The 27,732-nt window shown below is 35.7% G+C and overlaps 1 protein-coding gene across 1 annotated transcript in view; it reads left to right on the top strand.

Annotated features, from left to right (window-relative positions):
* The window catches only part of ERC2 (ELKS/RAB6-interacting/CAST family member 2), a 907,564-nt gene that overhangs the window by 414,682 nt on the left and 465,150 nt on the right, over positions 1–27,732 (top strand). The window contains exons 9-10 of the mRNA XM_041762409.1: positions 18,756–18,896; positions 22,699–22,839. Coding sequence (XP_041618343.1) covers positions 18,756–18,896; positions 22,699–22,839 — 282 coding nt within the window. The remainder of the gene's footprint in view (positions 1–18,755; positions 18,897–22,698; positions 22,840–27,732) is intronic.

Here is a 27,732-nt window from a genome sequence, read left to right as displayed (position 1 = left end):
CACAATTGACATATTTTTAAAGTACAGAAAGAAAATAACTGCCAGCCATAAACTATCTGGTAAAACTATCCATCACGAATGAAGAGGGAAATAAAGACATTTTTAGACAAGGGAAAACCAAGAGTGTTTGTCACTAGCCGTTCTACTCTTGAACAATGGCTAAAAGAAAATCTAAACAGAAAGGAAATGATAACAGCAGGATTTGAACTTCAGAAAAAAGAAAGATTGTCCATCTCCGATTGACTTATTTCACTCAGCATAATAACCTCCAGTTCCATCCATGTCCAAGCAACAATCATCATATGATTTCGCTCATACGTGGAATATAAGAAATAGTGAAAGGGATTATAGGGAAAGAGGGGAATTGAGTGGGAAAAATTAGAGGAAACAAACCATGAGAGATTCCTAACTCTGGGAAACCAAGGAAAGGGGAGGTGGATGGGAGGTTGGGGTAAATGGGTGATGGGCACTGAGGAGGGCACCTGATGGGATGAGCAGTGGGTGTTATACTATATGCTGGCAAGTTGAATTTAAATTAAAAAAAAAAAAACCAAATTGAAAAAAGAGAGTGGAATGAATGGAAAAATACGGATAAATATATTGAACTCTTCATTCTCATAATTTTTACAAATCATATTTGACAGTTGAAAATATTATAGCAATATCTGTTGTACTCATGTATGTAGAGGAAATAATGAGGCAATTAGATTTAAAAGGTGGGGAAGGTAAAATGACCTTAAGTAAGTGAAATTTTGGTACTCCACTTGAAATGGAAAAACATTTATATCAGTAAGTTATGACATGTTTCATATGTAAATTGTACCACATACAGCAGTTGCTAAGAAAATATACAAAACTCTATATGCAAAAATTGTATAAGTAAATGAAGACAGATTCCTAAATATATATCCAGTAACCTTCAGGAAGACAAAAAATAAATGAAGGAAATGAACATAAAACAAATAATAAAATGGCAGGTTTAAGCCCTAATATATCAGTAATTACTTTATGTAAATGGTCAAAATATACCAATTAAGAGAGATTATGCAGGTGGATCCAAAAAACCCAAAAAACCCATGACACAATTGTATGCTGTCTATAGGAAATTCACCTCAAACATAATGACATTGTAGGTTGAAAATAATAGAACAGAAAAAGATATATCATGTTAACTTTTTTTTTTTAGAGAGAGCAATAGAGAAAATGTGAGGGGGGAGAGGTGCAAAAGGAGAGGGAGAGAGAGAATCTTAAGCAAGATGCATACCTAGTACAGAGCCCAACAGAGGACTTGATCTCATAACCCTGAGATTTCACAACCTGAGCCAAAATCAAGACTTGAATGCTTAACTAACTGAGCCACCCAGGTGCTCCTAACATTAATTTTTCAAAAGGAGAAATGGTTACATTAATACCAAATTAAAGGGACATCTGGGTGGCTCAGTGGTTGAGTGTCGGCCTTTGGCTCAGGGCATGATCCTGGAGTCTCGGGATCAATACCTATATCAGGCTTCTATGGAGCCTGCTTCTCCCTCTGCCTGTGTCTCTGCCTTTCTCTCTCTTTCTATGTCTCTCATGAATAAATAAAAATAAATAAATAAACAAACAAATAAATAAAATCTAAAAAAAAAACAGATTAACTTCAGAGCAAAGAAAATTACTAGGAACAGTAGGAGACATTACATAATAAAGGAAATAATTTGCCAAGAAGACATAGTGATCTTCAAGGTGTATGTACCAAACAAAATATATGAAATAAAAACTGATAGAACTGAAAAGAGAAATACACAAATTCAGAATTATAGTTGGGGACTTCCACACTTCACTATCAGCAATTGATAAAATTAAAGACAGAAAATTAGCAAAGATACAAACTGAATAGCTCTATCAACTAATAAAAGCTAATTGATATTTATAGAAGACTCTACCCAACAACTGTGAACTGTATGTTCTTTTCAAGTGCACATGTGACATTGATTAAGATAGAGCATATTCCGGGTTGTAAAATAAACCTGAACTATTTGAAAGAATTGAATACATACAGTATGTTCTATCACCATCATGGAATCCAACTAGAATTCAATAATAGAAGGATACGAGAATCTACAAGTAATCCATGGTTCAAAGATGCTAAGTAGGGGTGCCTGGCTGGCTCAGTTGATAAATTATATGACTCTCAATCTTGAGGTTGTGGGTTCACACCCACATTGGGTGTAGAGATTACCTAAAAAAATTAAAATCTTAAAAAAAAATCAACAAAGACACTAAGTATTTGATAATCTAAGCCTCAAAGATGAAGTCAGAAAGGAAAAATATACACATAGCTGAATGAAAATGAAAATACAATATATCAAAAATTTGTGGGATGCAACTAAAATAGTGCTGAAGGGAAATTTATGTGATTAAATGGCTACATTAGAAAAGAGGAAATGTTGCAAATGAATAATCAAAGTTTCTACCTCAATAAACCAGAAAAAGAACAAAATAAACCCAATGGAAGTATAAGGAAGAATAATAGTAAAGCAGAAATCAATAAAATTGAAAACATGGAAACAAAAAAAAATTAATTAAAGCTGCTGCTTTGAAAAAATCAGTAAAACCGGTAAACCTCCAGCACCACTGACAAATATGAAAGAGAGAGGATGAAAATCACCAATATCAGAAATGAAGCAAGAGATATCATTACATATTTCATAGCCCTTAAAAAATTGATAGAGGAGGGGCACCTGGGTGGCTCAGTTGGTTAAGCATCCAACTTTTGGTTTTGGCTCAGGACAAACTATCAAAACAACCAAGATGAAATACATAACCTGAATAATCTTATAACTGTTAGATAAATTGAACTTTTAATTTAAATGATCCTACAAGAGATGTTTCTAGGCCCAGATAGCTTCACTGGAGAATTTTACAAAACAGTTAAAGAATTAACACCAATTATACTCAATTTCTTCCTGAAATTGAGAAGAGAGAATATTTTTCAACTAATTTATGAGGATAGTATTACCTTGATACCTGAAACAAAATAATACAATAAAAAAAGCAAAATCCCCCACCACTTAAACCACAGCCCACTATGTCTCATGAACTTAAATAAAAACCCCTCAACAAAATATTAGAAAATCAAATGCAAAAATTTAAACCCCTTAACAAAATATTAGAAAATTAAATGCAAAAATTTATTAAAAGAATAATATATCATGACAAAGTGGGATTTGTCTCAGTTGTACAAGGCTGGTTCAACATTTAAAAATCAATCATTGAAAAAAATCAATCATTGTAATCCACGATATATGAACAGAATAAAAAATAAAAAATGTAAAAATATAATCATATTAATATAGAAAAAGCATTTTATAAAATTCAACACTCATTTATGATTAAAAACTCTAAACACGGGATCCCTGGGTGGCGCAGCGGTTTGGCGCCTGCCTTTGGCCCAGGGCGCGATCCTGGAGACCCGGGATCGAATCCCACGTCGGGCTCCCGGTGCACGGAGCCTGCTTCTCCCTCTGCCTGTGTCTCTGCCTCTCTCTCTATCTCTCTGTGACTATCATAAATAAATAAAAATTTTAAAAAAAAATTAAAAAAAAAAAAACTCTAAACACGTTAGGAATAGAGGGGAACCATCTCAGCTTGATAAGGAACATATACAAAAAAAACACAGCTAACATCTGTCTTTTATTATTAAAACTAAATATATTTCCCCTAAATTCAGGTAAAAGGCAAGGATATAACGTAGTACTCTGAAGTTCTCATCACTGTGATAAGAAAACAAAAAACAAAAACCCATCCTTTTTTGCAGATGACATGATTGTCTATATAGAAAATTGCAGAGTATATTTAAAAGGAAAAAAAAACTCCTAGAGTTGATAAGTGATTTCAGTAAAATCTCAGGATATAAGGTCAACAAACAAAAATTATTACATTTCCATATACTAAAATCTATATGTACAAAATAAAATTAAATAAATTTTAATAATGAATTCTTATATTTATTATTATATATTATTATATGTTTGTTATAAATAATAAATTTAAAAATAATAAATTAAATTTCCAAAGAAAATTAAATATTTAGAAATAAATTTACCAAAACATGTACAGGATCTGTATGCTGAAATTTATAAAATGTTAATGAAAGAAATCAAAGAGGATATGGACTGTATTTATGGTTTTGAAAACATATTAAAGGTATTACTTCTTCCCAAATTGAGCTATAGGTTTAATGAAATTCTTTTCAAAACTTCAAGGATTTTTGTTGACATAAACAGGCTTATTACATATTTTTTATGGAAAGGCACAAGTCCTAGATTGGCTAAAACATTCTTGAAAAAGAAAAGGTGATATTAGTCCTTACTATATAGCTACTGTAATCAAGAAAATCTCCTATTATTGGAGTGATAGAGAGGTAGGTCAGTGGGACAGAATAGAGAATCCAGATGTATACCCACACAACAATGCCTAATTGATATTTGTCAATGGTGCAAAGACATTTCAATGGAGGAAGAATAGATTTTTTAACAAATGGTGTTTGATCAACTGGATATCTAAAGGCAATAAAAATGAACATTGACCCAATCCTCATATCTTATATAAAAATTAGCTCAAAGTAAACCATGGACTCAACTGTAAAACATGAACCTGTAAAGGTATTAGAAAAACTATAGGATAAAATCTTCAGAATCTAAAGCAAAGCAATGAGTTCATTAAAAGCATGATTGGACTTTCTGGGGGATCCTTGGGTGGCTCAGCGGTTTGGCACCTGCCTTCGGCCCAGGGTGTGATCCTGGAGTCCCGGGACTGAGTCCCATGTCGGGCTCCCTGCATGGAACCTGCTTCTCCCTCTGCCTGTGTCTCTGCCACTCTCTCTCTCTCTCTTTCTCTCTCTGTGTCTCTCATGAATAAATAAATAATATCTTAAAAAAATAAATTGGACTTTCTGCTGTTTGAAACATCCTATTAAGAGGATGAAAAGAGGGATCCCTGGGTGGCGCAGTGGTTTGGCGCTTGCCTTTGGCCCAGGGCGCGATCCTGGAGACCCGGGATCGAATCTCACATCGGGCTCCCGGTGCATGGAGCCTGCTTCTCCCTCTGCCTATGTCTCTGCCTCTCTCTCTCTCTCTCTCTCTGTGACTATCATAAATAAATAAAAATTAAAAAAAAATTTAAGAGGATGAAAAGACAGGATACAGACTGGGAGAAAGTAATTGTAAACCATATTATCTTATAAGCGATTGGTATCTAGAATACTCTCAAAAGAACTGCAAAATCAACGGTAAAACAAAACCAAAACCAATCCAATTAGAAAATAGCTGAAAGACATGAACAGATAGATATTAACTGTAGAGAATGTGCACAGATGGCAAATAAGCACATGAAAAGATGTTCAACTCATTAACCATTAGGGAAATGCAAAATAAAACTACAATGAGATGTCACTATATATCTATCAGAATTACTAAAACAAGGAGTAATGACAACACTAAGTGTTGGTGGGAATGTAGAAAAACTAGATCATTCCTACATTGCTGGTGGGAATGTAAAATGGTATAGCCACTCTGGAAAACAGTTTGACAGTTGCTTATACAGCTAAAATTGCAAGTTCTTATGACCCAGAAATTTTACTTTGGTGGCATTTATCTCAGCTAAATGAAAATTTATATTCATAGAAAAAACTTACACGTGAATGTTTATAGTAGGCTATTTGTAATAGCCCCAAACCAGAAACAGCTGAAACATCCTTTAACAGGTGAATTGTTAAACAGGCTAGTATATCCATACCATGGACTACTACTTAGTAATAAAAGAGAACAAATTATTGATAAAGATAACAACTTGGACAGGTTTCCAGAGAATCATACTGAGTGGAAAAAACAAACTAACAAACAATGCCAGAAGTTATGTTATATACTGTGTGCCTATTTTTATGTAACATTTATGAAATGACAAAGTTGTAGAATATAGGAAAGATTCATTGTTGCCAGGGGTTAGAGATGGGGACAGAGACAGAGAATAGTGGGTGCAATTACAAAAGGACAGCACAAGGGATCTTTTGGGAGATGGAATTGTTTTGTATCCTGACTTTGATGGTGGTCACATGAATCTGTACATATAATACAATTGCATAGAACTAAATCAGACACAGACATATACTCACTTCAGTGAGTGCATATAAAAATGGTGACACCTGAATAAGATCAATGGATTGTATGAATATCAATTTCCAGGTTATGATACTGTGCTATAGTTATGTTACTACTAAAGGAAACTGAGTAACAAGAGTAAGGTATCAGTTTATATTGCTTCTTAGAAGTGCATGGAAATATCAATTATCTCATTATAAAAAGTTTTTAAAAAAACAAGTATTTAGGGCAGTGCCTGGCTTGTAGTGAAGAGGTCTGGTGTATCCATTACCTAACTTTTTTATAAGCTTAAAGTTAATTTTAATTTTAAGCTGTATAAAAATGGCTACATCAGAAATACTACTTAAAATGTCACACATCCCATTATAATTAATTCTTCAGATTTGGATAAATTTCTCTTGCAGAATTCTTTGTTCAAGGAATCTTTTAAAAGACTACTATGTTTTTGTTATAGATGAAATATATGGGTTTAGTAACCTGAATTCTAGGATGGCCCTCATGACATGGGCCCCCTGGTGTTATGTCAATGTTTAGATACATTTTATGCAAAAGAAAATTTGCAGATGTAATTAAAGTTCCTATTCAGTTGACCTTGAGTTAACGAAAAGTGAGATTATACTAATCACCTGAGCATTGTAAATCTGAGTCTAGAGGTCAGAGACAGAAAACTCAGAAAAATTCAAAACATGGGGGAGGGAATTTGACATGTAAGAGGTTCTCTGTTGCTAGTTCTGAAGATGGTTAGGGGCATGTAGAAAGGATCTAAGGCAAGTTCTAGTTGCTGAGAGCAACTGCTGGCCAGTAGCCAGTAATGAAATAAGTAATGACAACAACCTGAATGATCTTGAAAGAGGATCCTAAGTTCAGATGAGAACTCAGCCTGTTTGATCTTTGATGTCAACTTTCTGAGACCATAGGAAGAGAAACCAATTATACCATGCTTGGACTTCTGATCTATAGATTGTGGGGCAATAAATTCATGTTGTTTTAACCGGCAAAGTTTGTGGTACTATTTTATGCAGTAATGGAAACCCAATACAAATGGGTTGATTTATTTTATTTTATTTTATTTTTTTAAAACATATTTAAAAAAAAATTTTTTTTTTAATTTATGATAGTCACAGAGAGAGAGAGAGAGAGAGAGCAGAGACATAGGCAGAGGGAGAAGCAGGCTCCATGCACCGGGAGCCCGATGTGGGATTCGATCCCAGATCTCCAGGATCGCGCCCTGGGCCAAAGGCAGGCGCTAAACCGCTGCGCCACCCAGGGATCCCTGATTTAAATATTTGTATTTAAATCCATCGTTTAGTGGATTCTGTATTGGTGGATCAGTTTTGTGTTTTCCTTGGTATTATATAAAGGGTATTTCTGAAGGAGGATTCTGGGAAGATGGAAGAATAGGAGGCACCAGTATTTCATCTCTCCATCTAGACAACAATGGCACTGTCAGAATCTGTCTGATGTAACTATTTTGGACCTCTGGAGTCTATGGAAGGCTTACAACTTCTGGAGGAAGGCTTAGATGGTAAAATGCCATTGATTTTGGACAATATTAGCTCTTAACACAGTGAAAGCTAACCATTTCCCACCCTTTAGTCTAGTGGCAGGCAGCTGAACATGTGTGCCTGGAACAGCCCACACACAGCTTATAGGAGCCAGGGCAAGCAAAAAGAAACCACCTATCAAATATCAAGGATTTGTGTTCTGATCATTGATTGTTGCTTCTCATCTCAGAGGTCAGCAGAGTCAGCAGCCATTGTTGTTGTCCCTCCCACCATTGGTACACATCCCATCTTCCTCTGCTGAACTGACTTCCAGGGACTTGGTGGGCTGGCAGTCCTTTTTCCTCCTCATTCATTTTCTTTTTCTCTTTTGAGAGCCATACATTGAAGATTAGGGCATTCGTGGACAATTATATATATATAAAGAAAATTAGAAAGTTGTGACACATACCTGGGAAAAGGCATAGGCTCAGAAAGGACCCAAGAAGACCTCATATTTATACCTCAGTCTAATCTTTGCATGGAGATATCCTACAAAAACAATAACAACAACAGTAACAACAAACTCCAAACAATAAAAATGGTAAGAAAAAGTAGCACACCGTGGGAAATGGAGAGAATCTGATTTCCAGAGTTACCACATTATGAGTTTCCACAACAGTTTTCAACAACAAAAATCACAAGGCATTCAGAAAGCTGGACAGTATGATCTGTTCAAAGGAAAAAAATGACAGAAACTGACCCTGAGAAGACTTGATGGCAGATCTATTAGACAAAGATTTTAAAACAGTACTCTTAAAGGTGCTCAAAGAATAAATGGGAGATGTGGGAAAAGTAAAGAAAATAATGTATGAGCAAAATGGAAACATCAATGAAAAGGTAGAAAACTCAAATCAAAACAAAATTCTGGAGCTGAAAATTACAATAACTGAAATGAAAAATTCAGTATAAGGAATCAAAGGCAACTTTGAGCAGAGACAAGAAATAATCAATGAACTTGATACAAAAAGAAGTGATTGAAGAAAAATAAAGAGAACCTGAGAGCCCTGTGGGGCATCATCAAGTGGACAAACACACATATTATAAGAGTCCCAGAAAGAGAAGAGAGAGGTGCAAAAAGAATATTTGAGGAAATAATGGTTGATACTTTCCAAATTTAATTATATCCAGGAAGCTCAATAAACTCCCAGAAAGATTAATTCAAAGGTGCCCACACCAAGACCCATTATAATCAAACTTTTGAAATATAGAGACAGATATACATTTGAAAATATCAAGAGAGAAGTGGCTTGTCACTTGTAAGAGATCCTAAATAAGGTGATAAGCAGACTTCTGATCAGAAACTTTGGAGGTCAGAAGGCAATGAGTTGATATAATCAAAGTGCTAAACCAAGAATCCTATAAACAGAAAAACTGTTCTTCAAGAGAGAGGCAAACAATAAAAGACTCTTAACTATATGAAGAAACAAAGTGAGAGTTGCTGGAGGGGAGGTGTGTGGGGAGACGGGGTAACTGGCTGATGGGCATTAAGGAGGACACTTGATGTAATAAGCACTGGGTGTTATTTATAACTGATGAATCACTAAATTCTACCCTGGAAACTAATAATACACTATAAGTTAATTAAATTGAATTTGAATAAAAATTTTTTTTAAAAGTGAGGGAAGGGGCAGCCCCGCTGGCGCAGTGGTTTGGCGATGCCTGCAGCCCGGGATATGATCCTGGGGACCAGGGATCTAGTCCCATGTCGGGCCCCCTGTGTGGAGCCTACTTCTCCCTCTGTCCGTGCCTCTGCCTCTCTCTCTGTCTCTCTCTGTCTCTCTCTGTGTCTCTATGAATAAATAAGTAAAATCTTAAAAAAAAAAAGTGGGGGAAAAATTAAGATACTCTCCCAAAAAACAAAAGTTTAGGAATTTGTTACCATTATAGCTGCCTTACAAGAAATGCTCAAGGAAGTCGTGCAGGTTGAAATGAAAGGACACTAGATGGTAACTTAAAGCCTTGTGAAGAAATAAATATCTCAATAAAGCTAAGTACATAGGCAATTATAAAAGTATTATTGTAATGATGGTATGTAATTCCACTTTTTGTTTTCTACATGATCTAAGAGACTAATATATTACAAAATTTATTAGTCTAAAAGCTAGTATTGTAACTTTGGTTTGTAACTCCATGTTTCATTTTTTACATAATGTAAGAGACTAATGCCTTTAAAAGAATTATTATTTGTGTTTGGGAATACACAATGTATAAAGATAAAATTTTGTGACATTGGGAACCAAAAGGGGTGAAGATGGAGTTATAGAAGAGCAGAGATTTTTGTATGTTATTGAAGCCAAGCTGATATAAATTCAGTGTTAAAATTAACTGTCATAAATTTAGGATGTTACATGTAATTCCCATGGTAACCAAAAAGAAAATAGCTAGCTGTAGTATATATACACACACATACAAAATGATAATAGAATTTAATCATTTCACTACAAAAATATCAGGTAGGTACAAAAGAAGACAGTAATGCAGGAAATGAGGAATAAAAACATTATAAGGTATACAGAAACAAATAGCAAAATGACAGATATAAATCCCTCCCTTTCAGTAATTCCTTTAAATGTAAATGGATTAAACTCTAATTGTAAGAGATTGGCAGAATGAACTAAGAACAAAGAAACAAACACACACCCCTCTAAGCTCTGCACAATGGTCCAACTATATGCAGTCTACAATGGAATGACTTTAGATCCAAAAGACACGAATAGATTGAAAATGAAAGGATGGAGAAATACGTTCTATGCAAGTAGTACCTGAAAGAGACAAAACAGACTTTAAGTCAGAGAAGTTTGTAAGAGACAAAGGCATTATAAATTAATGAAAGTTTCAATACAAGAAGATATGACAATTACAAGCATTTATGAACCTAATGCCAGACCATCAAAATATGTGAAGTAAAAGCTGATAGAACTGAAAGAGGAAGAAGATAGTTTTGCAATAATAGTTGGAGATTTCAGTACTGCACTCTCAATAATAAAACAATCAGAAAGAAATTAAGTAGGGAAACAGAGGACCTAAACAATACAATAAATCAATAAGATCTAACAGACACATTCAGAACACTCTGCCCAACAATGACAGCATGTGCATTTTTCTCAAGTGCACAGAGGACATTCCCCTGGGTAGACCTTATGACAGCTCACAGGTTAAGTCTCAATAGATTTTAAAAGATGGATATTATACAAAGTATCTTCTCCAACCACAAAAGACATGAACAGAAATTTCACAGAGGAAGACATAGACATGGCCAACAAGCACATGAGAAAATGCTCCGCATCATTTGCCATCAGGGAAATACAAATCAAAATCACAATGAGATACCACCTCACACCAGTGAGAATGGGGAAAATTAACAAGACAGGAAACAACAAATGTTGGAGAGGGTGTGGAGAAAGGGGAACCCTCTTGCACTGTGGGTAGGACTGTGAACTGTATAGCTACTCTGGAAAACTGTGTGGAGGTTCCTCAAAGAGTTAAAAATAGAACTACCCTACGACCCAGCAATTGCACTGCTGGGGATTTACTCCAAAGGTACAGATGCAGTGAAACGGCAGGACACCTGCACCCCAATGTTTATAGCAGCAATGTCCACAGTAGCCAAACTGTGGAAGGAACCCCCATGTCCATTGAAAGATGAATGGATAAAGAAGTTGTGGTATATGTATACAATGGAATGTTATTCAGCCATTCGAAATGACAAATACCCACCATTTGCTTCAACGTGGATGGAACTGGAGGGTATTATGCTGAGTGAAATCAGAAGAAGGACAAAATTATATGGTCTCATTCATTTGGGGAATATAAAAAATAGTGAAAGGGAATAAAGGGGAAAGGAGAGAAAATGAGTGGGAAATGTCAGAGAGGGTGATAGAACACGAGAGACCCCTAACTCTGGGAAACGAACAAGGGGTGGTGGAAAGGGAGGCAGGTGGGAGGTTGGGGTGACTGAGTGACAGGTACTGAGGGGGGCACTTGACGGCTTGAGCACTGGGTGTTATGCTATATGTGGGCATATGAACTCCAATAAAAAATATATATACAACAAAAAAGATGAGGTTAGATATCAGTAACAGAAAAACTGGAAATTTTGTAAATTTGTGGGAATTAAGCAACACACTTTTAAACAATGAATGGATCAAAACAATTCACAAGAGAAATGAAAAATACTTAAAGGCGAATGAAAACAAAAGTGAAATGTACCAGAACTTAATGGAATATAGAGAAAGCAGTACGAAGGGGAGAATTTACATGTTAAGAGACTATCAGCAGAGTAAAAAGGCAACCCACAGAATTGGAGAAAATATTCATAAATTATATATGTGATAAGGGATTAATATGAAGAATATATAGAGAATTCCTAAAATTCAACAAAAATCAAACAATGTGATTTTAAAATGGGCAAAAGGCTTGAATAGGTATTTCTCTCCAAACAGTATACAGTATATAGATGGCTAAGTAAGCACATGAAAAAGATCACTCAACATCGTTAGTCATTAGGGAAATGAAAATCAAAACTAAACCATCTTCTACCCATTAGTATCCACTGTAATATTAAAAAAATGGAAAATACCAAGTGTTATATTACCTTACCTGCATACTGGTAGGATCCTGACCCTAAACTGTCTCAGTCCTCTCAGGGATTTGGGGAGGCCCTAAGGAGTGTCTCATAGGTCATAAGTGAGTCTTTTAGCCTCTATTTCCAGTGCCGAAAGTCACTTGAAATCCTTGTCTACCACTGCCCCAGAGCTCATGCCTGAAAGAAGAAATCCTCAGTCCTGTCCAGGGAACTGTCTCCCAGAGTGACAGGGGGTACCTCATCAGTTTGCTTGGAACTACCATGGATCTACACATATCCGTGTATACAGATATACCTGTGGGTGTGGGTATATGCAAACTAATAGTACACACTCTCCTTGAAGAGCCAGTCCTCTCAGCTGTTGGCTTCTTTTATAAAATGAGTATCATTCTGATATGTAACCATCCATATTCTTGCTCACCCATATATTTATTTATGGTGTTGTGAAACTGCATGAACACTTGTCTGGAATGGAGGAAGCTCTGTTTTGACTGCAGATAATTATGCCTTTGGAGTTCCTGGGTTTTCATTGGAAGGATAGCGAATTTTCTCACAGTTGTAGGTGGGCAAGAATACATTGCATTTTGATGAAGGAGAGGGTTAATTATTTGACTTATAACTTGAGTTTCCAGGATGTTTGTCTGAAGGCAGAAGACATGTCTTATTAAAAAGATACATTGGTGAGAAAAAGAAAAGGAAGAAGGAAGGGATAAAGTAAGAAGGAAGGAAGGCGAAAAGTCCATCTGTTAGTCCAAATCCATTGTAGCCACTGGAAAAATTAGCCAAGTCCCATGTCTTGGCAGTTGAGGGTCACCAGGGTCATTGTCTTTGCATTCAGGGTGATTTTGCTGCTCCTTCCCATTCTCCCACCTTTTTTCCCTTTCTCCCTCTTATTTTCTCTCCCTCCTTCCCTTTTTCTTCTCTCCTTCCTTTCCTCTACCTTCCCTCTTTTTTCTTCCTCTTTCTTTCTTTCCCAACCTTGTCCTCTGTATTCTAGCTATGCTGGCCTAGCTTTTCTTTTTCTTTCTTTCTTTCTTTCTTTCTTTCTTTTTCTTTCTTTCTTTCTTTCTTTCTTTCTTTCTTCTTTCTTTCTTCTTTTTCTTTCTTTCTTTCTTTCTTCTTCTTCTTCTTCTTCTTCTTCTTCTTCTCTTCTTCTTCTTCCTTCCTTCCTTCCTTCCTTCCTTCCTTCCTTCCTTCCTTCCTTTCTTTCTTTCTTTCTTTCTTTTTTTCTGATTTTATTTATTCATGAGAGAAAGAGAGAGGCAGAGACATAGACAGAGGGAGAAGCAGGCTCCACGCAGGGAGCCTGATGTGGGATTTGATCCCAGGACTCCAGGATCACGCCCTGGGCTGAAGGCAGTGCTAAACCGCTGAGCCACCCGGGCTGCCCTGGCCTAGATTTTCAAGTCCACCATGTTCCTTCCTGCCTTAGACCTTTTGCATACACTATTACCTAGCCTAGAATGTTCTTTACTTCCTGCAGATTTAATTCCTCTTCTTCTGGGAGTTCAGTTTCCTGAAAAGCTGTATTACACAGGAGTCAAGGAGGTAGATTTTGGAGCTAGAATGCATGTCTCTTATATTTGCCATTATCATAGTCTATAAACTGTAGTAATGAGGTCAAGTGGTAGAAGACCTAGGTAGGAGTCAGTCCCAGCCTTGCCATTAACTAACTGGATGACCTTGGCAAATAACTCTCTTTTCTAGCACTTCAAATTTGTAGAATGGAAAGCATTAGATTAAATGGCCCACAGATTTTTAAAGCCAGTGTATCTTAGAGAAGGCTTCTTTTACTTTGTCAGAATCATCAGGAGGTGCCTGTTGAAAATCTAAATGATTAGGTTCCATCTATACCTACTAAGTCATAACCTTGAGGGGCCCTGGGATTCTGAACTTTAGCAAGTTCCTGGAGTGAACATCCAGTCATTGTGGGGTCACTGTAATCTGAGAGCCATTGCACTACATAAAAAAATAGAGATGCTAAAAAGAAGAGCCATAATTTTATGGCTAGATAGAAATTATAACATTATAACTTTAATATTAAATTATAAAGATATAAGATTTTACTTGAAAACTTATAAGAATAAATAAGATGGTTTTTCAGGGAAAATATTCTTTTTTGAATTTTCTAGAATTTATTACCAAAACTCTGTGGTAGGTTTTTTTTTGTAAAATTTTGAATGAGGGAATATTGGTTCAAAGATTATTAATGATTCTGTATCCTGTTTGCAATATTTGAGTGATGCGATGTCAGTACATTAGTACCTCTCAATTTCCTTCTGCAAGTTTACAGAAGTAAACATGTACCATATAATTTTTCCGTGTCACAGATTCTTGGCAAGATTTTATCTTTTTTTTCCCCTGGCCCTATTAAGATTTGATTTATTCTAGTTTAAATCCCAAAATAATTTCCAAATCTGAAATTACTCCTTTTATGTAAGCACTTCCTTTGAGGCTGAGGGGGTGACTGGGAAGGAAGGCTGAGGTCTGTGGGAGTCTGCCGCCCTCATACTCATGCCACCACTTGACAGTTGTATCACATGGGGCAAGCATCTTCTCTTAGTATATTATTTCAAAATATACATTTAAATTAGTTGACCTCTAATTGAAACCACCTTGATAATCCATATTCTCAGGTACATGGAATCTGATTTGGGCAGTAGATGAGGAGTGGATTAGATAGATACCTTGAGGGGAGAGGCAGAGAACAAAAATAAGGAAAGTAGGTTTGGTGTGAGACAGTAGGGATTGCTGACAACTGTAACAAGCTGCAGAGTCCTTGACCTGCCTCAAACCATTCAAGTTCAGATTTTAAAATATTATGATGCTCAAGCCAAATATGATGTAGGCTGGCTTTGGCCTGTAGGCTCTTAGTTTTCAAGTCTTATTTGCAATTGACTTTTAGCCTTTCACAGTAATAAAGAATAAAAACAAAACACAAATCAGTTATTTGAAGGCAATTTTCAAAGGGTGCCAAAATTAGAATGTTAATGCATTTGAAAAAGCACAAACAAAAACATTAGATAGGAACGGGCAAGGTTTTTTGTTGTTTTGTTTTTGTGTGTGTGTGTGTGTGTTTTTATCATGTAACAAAGAATAGTAGATTCCTTTTAACTATTCCAGTATCAAACTTTTGTATGTATCCAAATAATCTTATCATCTAGGGAGCTTCTTAAAATGTAGTTTCTGGGTCCCATTTCCTAGTGATTCTGATTCAGTTGCTTTGTGATGGGGCCAAGGAACCTGTGATTTTTAAAAGCATGCCCAATGATTCTGATGAAAGTGGTCAGATAACCACACTTTGAGAAATACTAAACCTATACTCTTCCATTTTAAAGATGGGAACTGGCCTTAATGAGGTGAAATGACTTGCCCAGAAATGAACATTTTGGACAGATATAGCACCATTCCCCATTTCTGGGTTCTAGGTGGATGTCATGGATAGACCATGGTGCATGTTAACTTCTCAACCCAATGATCCAGGAAGCCACTTCTAATCTGTCTAAGTTGGCCCTTTGTTGGGACTTTGTTGCCTCCCCTGGACTATCCCAAGGCTACTCAGCTCACTGGTGATGGAATGGGATGAAATTCAAACCTTCTGATAATTGTATAATTGTGCTTTTGACAACAACATAATTACCATTAATGGCCCTTCCCTCACAAGTTCCAGTTTTATCCACATTTAATTGAACAGATCCCCTGGAACAAGATATGGTACAAAAATTTAAATGATTAATTAAAAATCATGGACTCATAAGAACATCTAATTACTTGCTGTCATTTGGTTGATGAATAGAACCTATTAGGTACTATTCACCATTTCACTTGAATTATGACCTTCTGGGGAGTGTGTTATTCCTTTTAGTTTCTAGGAATATATATACATATTCACAGTGCAAAGAAATAATGCCACTTAGCAAGTCAAGATTGAGTATGACTTAGTTCTAGGATCGACACACAGAAGCTCAAGAGATGGAACCCGCAGTATTTATAAAACTGGTCTCGCCAAGCCTTGCTGTAGCCACATAGCAGATAAGCAGTTGAGAAAGGCAGATAGCAGAGCCGGAGGCCACTGTAATTCAGTTCCCACTCAGTGATAAAGCACAAATAGATTAGACCTGTGCAGAGCCAGATGAGTGCACAAGAAACATTTGCCAATGCAAATAAGACTAAAACAAGAACACATTGTTGGAATTTCTGCAAGTTAGTTGTTAATCAAGTAGATCATGGCATATTAGGGCCTTTTAACACATGTTTTTGACATCTGGCCCTGCGTGGCTGACAGTTAAATTAGTTTTGTGATTGACAGAGAAATATTTTGTAGTACTGAATCATCAATAACACTTAAAAACATTATAGTGCTTGCTGATTTTTTTTGTCATCGACACCCAGTCAATAGTACAAGTGCTTAGAGTGAATCAGCCTACATACCAAATGATTCTGGCACCTTCTGGATGTTAACACACATACTTAATTTTATTTCCTTTCTTTTGATGCTAAGGCAATGCCTATGTTGAATTCTTATTCCTTCCTTCAGCCTTTGTAATTGCCTGTTGTATGCCAGACAGTTTGCCCAGCCCAGGTTAAAAGAGTCACAGGATTTGAGTGCTGCCCTTTGGAAAGCTAGGCTGGGAGGATGGACATGCAGTAAAACCATATGAAGGGGCTGAGTGGGAATAAATGCCACATGATCCAGCCAGAGCAATTCCTGGGAAGTTTCCAAATAGTGAGGTGACATAGTCAGTTTGGGACTTAAAAAAAAAAAAGTCACTCCAACAGCTCATGTGATAGAAGTGATGGCATGGAGAGGGCCTGGTGGGTAGGTGACCAATTGTGATGTTTTTGCAATGAGTATAGGCATAAAGCAATAAGGGCTCAGTTGCTAAAATTTGTAAAAACCCTTGAGAGACTTCCTGAGCACTGAGGCCATTTTCTCCTTTTGTAGATGGCATAATCATCCAATCACCAGTGTCATGGACAGAGTCAAATAGGACTATAACTAGAATTAAGAAGAAACAAATGTGGGCAATTAGTAGACTGATTTGTTCTGTTTCCACCTCCACTGTTGTAATACTATACTTCATTTTAAAGTGTTTTTAACTAATTGCAAAACAATAACGATATTTCTTTTTTTCCTTGAAAGCATTAGATACATAAATTATTGTCATTGGAGTAGAACATTTGCTTCCCTGGGGGATCTTAAATCACAGGCTAAGTGTTCAAACTAACTTCCCTCTGCATCACATACTGTTTTACATTGTCTTATGTATCAGGCCTTGTCTCATACTACATCCTTAAGAGTAGTTATTGCACCAGTATATTTTAATATCGCCATCTGAAGGGAAGTTCAGATATGTGTTGGGAAATTTGAAACAAATTTTATAAATATAACCCAAAATTTACCCCACTGGAATTTTACTTAAAAAGAAGAGGGCTTTTATTTTGATACTAGTAAGTTTCCACATTTTTGGAAAACATGTCTAGCAGAGTAGTGTTTTCATTTTAGCATGTAAGTCAAGGGCAGCAAGGTTCTCAGATCTCCTTAGGTGGCACCATGCATATGTTTATGGCAGTGTGGTCTCATGAATATGACTAAGACTCAGAGAGCCCTGGATGCTAGGGTGTGCCTTTGGTTTATGCACTAGGTCACCTTGGATGAGTTAGCTGGTCTCTGGACCTGGGTTTCCTACTATACTGTTACTAGTAGCACTGGTTCAGAGCTTGGAGTTGTGATGAGGTATAGATGGAGAAGGGCACGTTGTAGTGTCTAGCATGTAGGAAGCTCTCAGTAAAGGAAAACTGCTATTTGAACTTTGTCAAATTCAAGCACTCTTTTGGAGTCTCTACTGATTCCCAAGAACCCATTGAAAGAATATGGAGGAAAATGAAAATCTCCAGGCACATTAGAAAATCACTTATCCAGTGAGCTCATTCTTTATTTTGTCTCGATTTTCATTGTGTGTTCAGACCTAAGTCCTAGAGGGCTTATTAGGTCTTGCACCACTTAGATTCCCTTTCTAGCCAGAAAAGAGTCTTCATAAACCAAGGAAGTTTCTTTGATATCAAATGGGAAAGCCAAGCAAAGAGGGTTGAACCAAAAGGTTAGTTCTACTTCTTCTACTTTCCATTAAAGGCTTTATTAAGTCCAGATTCTTGGTGCCTAAACCTCCCCCTTCTGGAACTGCTTTTGGAATTTTCCAAGTACTACCATGAACCACGAACAGCCTCAGAGCTTGAACATTTAGGTTCCTTGCAACACTGTGATGATAACTTTTATTAGTATGCCAAAAGCCATATTGATTGTCTTTCCCAAATGCTCTAATGGGAAAGGACTCTCTTCACAAACCCAAGTTTGACTATCTTGCATGTGTTGACTTGTGTAGAGCATTTCTTACATTTATTGCCTCCCATTTCCTTTTGTATCATGCCTTGGCACACACACTGATGGTTTCTCACTTTTTTTTTTTTTTGATGATTGCCTCACAGGAGAGAATAATTGAGCGTTTGAAAGAACAGCGGGAGAGAGATGATCGGGAAAGACTAGAAGAGATAGAATCTTTCCGAAAAGAGAACAAAGATCTGAAAGAGAAGGTCAATGCTTTACAAGCTGAACTGACTGAAAAAGAGGTGAGTTTTGGAAGAACAAATGGACCACACTGATAGTCCTATTTATGGGAGCCTCAAGAGACTAGAGAGTGAGCTTGAGGGGCAGTGTGAAGGCTTTCCCCAAAGCCTTTCCTTGGCAAAGCTGAGTTCAAAGGAAAATATTTACTGTAACTCCCCTCATCCGAATGCCCTATGCTGTCGTCTCTACTCTAATTGCATATGATGCAGCTCCTTGAAAGTCTTCTTAATGTCTTTCACATTTGTGTGGCTTAGAGGATTCTGTATTTTTTCAATGTCCCATGATCTTTTGCTTGGGATAACAACAATATCAATAATAGTAATAACATCGCCACTTCCTGAGGGCCTGTTATATGCTAATAATCCCTTGTGTTGGGTGCTTTACATTCATCTGTGTTTCTCAACCGGATCACTCAATACTTCAAGGTTTGAGGAAATGGTACCATACAGGACACAAAGTATAGGTTAAATTTGGCTTCTGGAATATTGATTTTACATTATGATAAATAATTTAAAACAATATTTTCATGCTAGAGCAAACATGGATGTAGAATACAAATCCTACATGCATTTTTAAAGTAAAACAATATACTTTAAGGAAATTTCTTGCTTGGGGATTATGGAAAAGATGGATTGGGCTATATTCCCCACAATCTGAGAGATACCTGTAACTCCTTTAGTTTACTTCGGGATACTTTGGTGGAGAAGTTTGAGAAGCAGTAGCGCATATTATTTTGTTCAATCTCCAAAACTCTGAGATATGTGTTACTGTCTACAACTGGCCCCTTCATACGTATTTTTGTCCATAGGAAATGTCCATCTCCTTTAGGCTGTTACAGATTTTTTCCTCCTATTGGGCTGTATCACTGCATTGTTGTTCATTTTCCAGTTCCAGATTATTACCTCAACCCTTGGGTTTTAATTTGTATAGAATAATTCTATACAAATTAAAGCACTGTCTAAATGAGGAATCCAAGAGGGGGAGAATTGATGAATAATAGAAACAAAATGCATATTCCCTAAAATGTAAACACACTATTTTTTTTTACAGAGGAGATTATTTCTTTGATATGAAACTAAGGAATGTAAATCTTCTTCCTACAATTTTGCTGTTAACTCTAACTTGGGGGATCTGTAATTACTGTAGTTGGTATGTGACAGAAGGCACGCTTTGACCTTACTTGCAATTTGAATAATTGATTGCAAGTGTTTTTCATGAATTTTACCTTAAAACCTATCTGTCTGTCTGTCTATCTATCCATCTATCTATCCATCTACACTTGTAATTGAAATGCGATCTTGATGGCATTGTGGAGCATAGCTTTAAATGAAAATAATTTTGTAAACAATGCCTACATTATATGATTTCAGACAGGCATTTCAGCAAACATTTATTGTTCCTGTATAGTAATATGTCTGCTCTGCTGTTGGGATGGGTGTGTCAGTCAAGGTTCTACCGGAAAAACAGAACTATATTAAGAAATTTAACCATATTAAGAAATTTATTGCAAGGAATTGATTTACATAGGGGGTACTGGCTAGGCAAGTCTGAAGTTCATAGAGTAGGCCATCAGGAAGGGCAGGCTGGAAACACTCCAGACAGGAATGATATAGTAGTCCACAGGTGGATTTCTTCCTTCTCAGGGAAACCTCAGTCCTGCTCTTAAGGCCTTTCAACTGATAGAATCAGGCCCACCCAGATTTGGAGAATAATATCCTTTAAAATCAACTGGTGGTAGGTGTTAGTTACATCTACAAAATACCTCAAGAGCAACACTAGATTAATATTTGATTGAATAACTGGGGACTATATAGCCTAGCTAAGTTGACACATAAAGCTATCAGACCTTGCTAGCTATTTATTTATTTATTTATTTATTTATTTATTTATTTATTTATTTATTTATCTTTCTTTCTTCTTTCTTCTTTCTTTCTTTCTTTCTATCTTTCTTTCTTTCTTTTTTTTTGGTATTTTTTTAATTGGAGTTCAATTTGCCAACTGGATACAACATAACATCCAGTGCTCATCCCATGAAGTCCCCCCTGAGTGCCCGTCACCCAGTCACCCTGTCCCCCCACCTACCTCCTCTTCCACCACCTCTTGTTTGTTTCCCAGAGTTAGGAGTCTCTCATGTTCAATCACCCTCACTGATATTTCCCACTCATTTTCTCTCCTTTCCCCTTTAATCCCTTTCACTATTTTTTTTATATTCCCTGAATGAATGAGACCATATAATGTTTGTCCTCCTCCGATTGACTTACTTCACTCAGCATAATAGACTCCAGTTCTATCCATGTTGAAGCAAATGGTGGGTATTCATTGTTCCTAATGGCTGAATAATATTCCATTGTATATGTAGACCACATCTTCTTTATCCATTCATCTTTCGATGGATGCTAAGGCTCCTTCCACAGTTTGGCTATTGTGGACATTGCTGCTATAAACATTGGGGTGCAGGTGTCTCAGTCTTTCATTGCATTTGTATCTTTGGGGTAAATCCCCAGCAGTGCAATTGCTGGAGACCTGGCAATTTAAAATGTACAAAGAAAAACAACATATAATTGTTGTCAGCTTGTAATTTAGTTGGGGTGATAATCACCTTCATCATGACAAAAATGCCTGGATTGTAAGGTCCTTTATTATTTCTGTGGGAATGGTATGATAAAGAGCATTGAAACTGGAGTCAGAGTTCTGGGTTTGAGACCTGTATCTTCCTTTAGTAGGTTAGGAACCTTGGAGAAGACAGTTCATGTGAGCCTCAGTTTCTTGACCTGAAAAATGAGAGTGGCCACCCTATCCTTCAGAGGGTTATTTAGAGCTGGGTAGTTTGCATCAACAAGGTTATTTCAGGGCCCAGGAAGTAGCCCAGACATATATCAGTTAACATCATCTACTGAGTGGCCACTGTCTACTTAGTGTCTTTCTAGATGCTGCAAATGGATATAAAGGAAACTTAAAAAGTCTGATTTTGGGTATTATCTGAATATTTTAGTTACATTGTTAGATGTTGCTAATCAGTTCATATTTGATGATAGACCTTGCTTTCCTAGCTAAGCAAAATTATGTTTCATGATATATACACAGATTTAGTTCCTTATTTTTTGAAATTCAGGCTATCCAGGAGAGCTCTTGGTTTCTGAGCATGATTGATAAGTGGAACAATATAGGCAAACCCATGTCTGAGTTGGGAAGATTCATTATATCTGTTGAATTTGGATTTACAAAGGACTGGGATGTAAAATCTACTCTAAATTTTAAAATAACTTTGTCCTTTATTAACTAAATAGAAGAAATAACTAAAATAGTAGATATTTAAAAAATCATTGGTTATTTTTATGTTAAAGACATGGAATTTGATAAAAACTTAACAGGATGCTTCTTTTATACTTGGTTTGCCCTTTGGGGAGAAAGAATTAAAGTCAGTGTTTTCTTTCATATTTGTCTTAGAGTCTGCACAACTTGACAGCAATAAATGTAAATGGAAGGTTCAGGGTATCTATTTTGTCATGACATGTAAAGACCACCTTGGGACTTACATCATTAGCATGACTTTGAGATGTGAAACATGCATTTACTGACCACACCATTTGGTCACATTTGATTCTACTGCAATTAGATCCTGCTCAGTTCTGCAAGCTGGCCAATTTTAATTTCCTGGCCAGAGCCTGCTATTGTTACCTTAGTAAGACTATATTTACCCTTTCTGTCTAATGCATACTTTATTACTATGCAGAGAATCAGTGTATTCAAATTGAAGACAGTAGAAATTGCAGTGTTTTACTTACTAGTGTTCTTTCTTTTCAGTCTAGTTTAATTGACCTCAAGGAACATGCATCTTCATTAGCCTCAGCAGGGCTGAAAAGGGACTCCAAATTAAAATCTCTAGAAATAGCCATTGAACAAAAGAAAGAAGAATGTAGCAAATTGGAAGCACAGTTGAAAAAGGTAAGTGAAGTCCAAGAAAAAAATGCTCATTTTACAATGAATTTATAAAATGGAAAAGGAAGAGATATTTTGCAGAGAAACAAACCCCTTATCTTTTGCTGTCTGCTGATAAGAGAATTAGGCACTCTTAACTTACAAAGTCTGCATCGAATTGGCCGGTGAACCTGAAAAAATATCTTAGGTTTCCTGTCTGAAAAAAACTTGCAAAATAGATGAAAATAGTAGTGGAAGTAAAAAAATATAAAAATAAACTGTTATTCTCTGGGTAAATCTCAACTATAAAAAAAGCAAATGAAACTGTAACAAATCAAAGAATCCGGAGTCCCATTATATATTGATAAACTTTTACTACTTAAAGATGTAGGTCACTTTTTGTATTGGAACTTTGTAAAAGTTTACTTGACAATACTAAATTTCTAGAAGTCCACCCTAATAGTTGAAGAAATCCCTAGAATATCTGTGGGATGACTATTTATACTTAACCAAAATATAACCTTAATGTCTTAGAAAGCTTGTTGAATGTAGAAGACTTTGGAAAAGAAAACAGGATCTTTACATTGCAGCATTAACATGTTTTTTTCTGAACTGGACATTTTTGTGGAGTACATTTCCAGTCATGCATCGTTCCTTCGACTTTTTCCCTGTGTTGTTTGGTACGTCTGCACTCATTGTTCACATAAAACTCATAACTTTATGAGTTTAAGCATTTTGTTTCCCTTTGACAACTTATAAACTTATTCAAAAGAGGTGATAAAAATTTAAATAACCAAGCAAAGCATATAATAAAATTTGACTATAATTTATAGCAAACTAGAACGGGGATTTATTTGCTAAAGTTATGAAAATATATGATGTAGATGATAGGGATGTTAAAGCATCCTATCTGTGGAGAAATTATTCTGAATATTTAAAAATTGAATATACTATTTTGTAAGAAACAATACATAACTGAAATGTGATCATACTCTGTTCACTTTACCAAGGAATTTTAGGAAATTGTCCTGAGAAATTTCATACCTTTAAAGTTTCCTTACTAAAAAAGATAGACATCAAATCCCTCTATAGCAAAACAGCAAGAAAATCTCTATATTGTAAAATCTACCTTCCCATCCACTCAGCATCTCACTTATTTCAAGCAATATCTAGTTAAGCAGAAATCTTAAAAAAATAAGTAAAAGAATTTAAATTGCCCATTTGAGGATGCTTAAATGGCAATTGACTTGGCTATTTACACATTGGGTGTATGATAATACATTCTTGACACATATATGAATGGATTCTGTAATATGTTATACATGCATGTATGTATCAAGAAATGAACCTAGGAAAGGTACTTTTAATTTAATGAACAGTTTTGTGATCACAAGGCAGGCTCTAAAATAATTGTGAGAGAATTTCATTGACTCGCTTTGCATTAGCTTACCTCAGTTGTATTGTGCTGAATCCTGAAGGAGGATCTCAATTAGACTTGGCCATGAAAGATACCTTCATCAACTCTGTGTAGCCACTTATGTAGCTGAGGTCACCACCTATATTATTTCTGCAGATACATGCTTGACATACTTCCTTTTAGTGTATATCACCTATGGAATTTGCGATCCTCTAGTAATTAGAAGGAAGAGATTCACATATTGACACAGTTTCCATGTATATAACTTGAATAGTTTAATAAGTGAATGTCTATGCATTTCAATTTAATTTCTTTCAGCGTAGCTCTGACTTGCCCAAAGAATCACTCAGGGTATGTGTTTTCCTTAAACTCTCAGGTATATATTGTGTGCTAAAATTCACAAAGGAAATCCTGTAAATATTTTAGCAGTATTTCCAACAATATTTTAACATTTTGCCACATCACCAGGACTAAAGTAACAAATATGGTTGTCTTGCTGTAAAGGACCTGTTTAATTTATGAATAGATAACTTATTTCTAAGTATATAAATAATATGTTAGATTATACTATCTCCTAAGTGAATAGTACAGTGAGATTAAATAAGGTAATTATAATTTAAATATTTTCATACCTAACCTGCAGATGCTATTTTGTTATTTTTGGCTCTCTAGCATCAATGAAATTCAAAAGTTTAAAATACTTTTTCTACTAGTCTTTAATTTCTGCTAATAAATAGTTCTGTAAAAACCTCAAGTACCCATCACCTTAAAAAGAATTGAGATCTACATGAAATATTTGAAAGTATAAGCCAGCAGTATGTGAATATACATATAAACACATCATTTACTCATGGAAAAATAAGCAGCTATAAAAGCTTAAGGAGTGTCTGGGCCTCCTTTTAAATAAAAGGGTATGTGACTTGTGAATAAAATATAAAGGGTTACTAAATGAAAGCTGAAAACATAATAGTTTTATTATGTCATAAATAAACCATGAATTCCCAATGGAATTTTGCTAAGATTTGTGTGCGTCCATGTATTTTTGCCATAAAATGTACACAACATCATAGATGTGTTTAACTGAACAGAAATCTTGTTTGCCAGTGATAATGGAAACCAAATTGTGATTTAAATTTATTTTTGCCTTATGAACAATTCTTGACATTGGTAAGGTGAGTTTTTACATAAATGTTTGTGGAGAACATTCACAGGCCTAGTTACTTTTAACCCTTTACTGTTAAGTCGGCAAATACTTCATTATGAAAAATGGTTACAGGCAGAAAAGGAACTGTTCCTTACACATTACATCTCCCATCTTAACAACAATGCCATCAAATATCCACATGTGAGGAAAGTTTTACTGATACTAGTGAGGTTGATAAAATGATGTAATGCACAACAAGTTATGAGTGTCCTTTACAAATTAGCTCATTCATTAATCTTAAACATCCAAGGGGTTGAGAAGAACCTCTTTAGTGACATGTGGATAATTTTGTCTTTTAAAAGAATATGTGATGTTCAGTGTATAGAAGTAAGTTTACCTTATCTGACTAGGAATCAGTTGAGAAGCAACAAATCAAAATGTTATGATTTGGTAATTTTCCAATTAATATCATCTTTGAGGAGAGTGGGTTTTTTTTAACCATGGTAAAATTATCATTTTAGTTCATCGAAGTTGAACAAATGAAAAATTCAGGCTCTTCAAAGGCACATGTCTCAGCTTATAGCAAAGTGAAAGTTCCTATAGTATTTTACCTTCGGCCCCTTGACATTGATCCCCAAGTGAATGATGTAGGTATTTAAGAAATAGCACCTGTGAGTGATATGTAAGATAATAATCACTACATTTAAATCCACAAAAAATTAAATCTTTTATACAAAATAGACTGAAGAACTTTATAAATTCAAAAGCACTTGGGACATAATAAGATAGTCACGAAAATTACATTTTTATTAATTATGAACTAACAATTGAAGCTGGTAATGGGCAATGGATAATACTGTATTTTGGTTCCCTTATTCTTCTTGCTGACTTAATTTTTTTCTTCTTCCATTAACTGTTAATCCTGTAATGTCTTGCTTACTGATATTTTGCTATTGCTAACCTGCTGTTTGCTGATCTATATTTTCCTAAACTTAGATTGAATAGAAACTTCAGGCTTGTGTTAATATAAAAGAAGAGCTATAATTCAATGATAAGATTTAATTAATCTTTTATTATTACTATCTTTGAAGTTCAGGTAATAAATTGCAGGCTTGGCCAAAAGTACTTCTTCTGATTCATTGCTGGAGGCCGGCACTTCATGTATCATCAAAAGTAGACAGCTTTCTTTATTTCATGGGTTATTTAACTTGAGAAAGGGAAAGTAACACAAACCTTAAATTTCTTATTCCAGCTATTCTTTTTTAGGAGCCAAAGTCAACATTTCTATTTCCCTAGAGCCTCTCACTTTCACTGTGGAATGTTTAGAAACTGAAATTTCTTCTTTTTTAACAACCAGTTCGTCTGTGCAAATGCACTGGATTTGTTGAGCTAATACTGTTTTTCTGGATCTTTCCTTCTTTCCCTGTCTGTGCTTCAATGCCTCCCCAACTTTGCAATGTAGCAAGCTGAGCAGTTGTTCAATCAGATGTACAACCCAGTAAGTCATTTCTGAAAGTTCCCGCTGTAACATATCAAAGCATGAGGATCTATTGATCACATGTCACGGTGTGCCATACATGGGAGATTTCAAAAATATTTATGAGTCTCTTCCCATTTCCTTTCTGTCAAAGGAAATGACCTGTGCAAAGGCCACTGCCATTTCTTTTGAATGTGAAATTTAAAAATGAAAAACTTAAGAAAATATGGCCAGCACTGATATTACCTCCTTCTTAACTTCAACCCTAAGGCTATAGAAAAGTGGAGGTCAGCTGCAGATCCAGGCTCATGGAACTCTTTCTTAGATCCTTTTAACTCAGAATTACCTATGTGAAAAGGGATAGCATTTGTAAAATAGCAAGCAACTCGATGTAAATTACATCCAAATGATAGAAGTTAAAATAGGCTTAGATTTAAAAATAGGGCTATGCTCTTTGAGATTGGTAAATGCCTAACATTATTGTGGGTTTTGTAAGAGTTAAAAACATGTCATTTGGCTGAGGACAAACTAAAATATAGCCTCCTAATAACAGATAGTAACAATTTTGATTATAGCTTAATGGTACACAAAACAGGTAACTAGTAAAAATACATGTAAAATGGCTGGCCCAGATGCCACCACTGATTTTTTTATCCTAATGACAGGTGTGCATTTATATGAAGCAGTTTATTTGTTTCTTTAACTTATTAAAGAAGAAAGACCTTTTTGTCAACTCAACTGGCTTAACTGGGTGAAATATTACCTAACGGTGATCAGAATTTGTCATTTGGCAGATGTGATCTGTGCTATCATGCATTCTAATTACCTCCTATTTATGAATTCCCATCATGGGAAAATGGAATAGCATAGATAAAGGAAGCA

This window comes from Vulpes lagopus, chromosome 7 (assembly GCF_018345385.1).
Source record: "Vulpes lagopus strain Blue_001 chromosome 7, ASM1834538v1, whole genome shotgun sequence".
Lineage (NCBI taxonomy): Eukaryota > Metazoa > Chordata > Mammalia > Carnivora > Canidae > Vulpes > Vulpes lagopus.
This window is presented reverse-complemented; position numbering and strand designations above follow the sequence as displayed.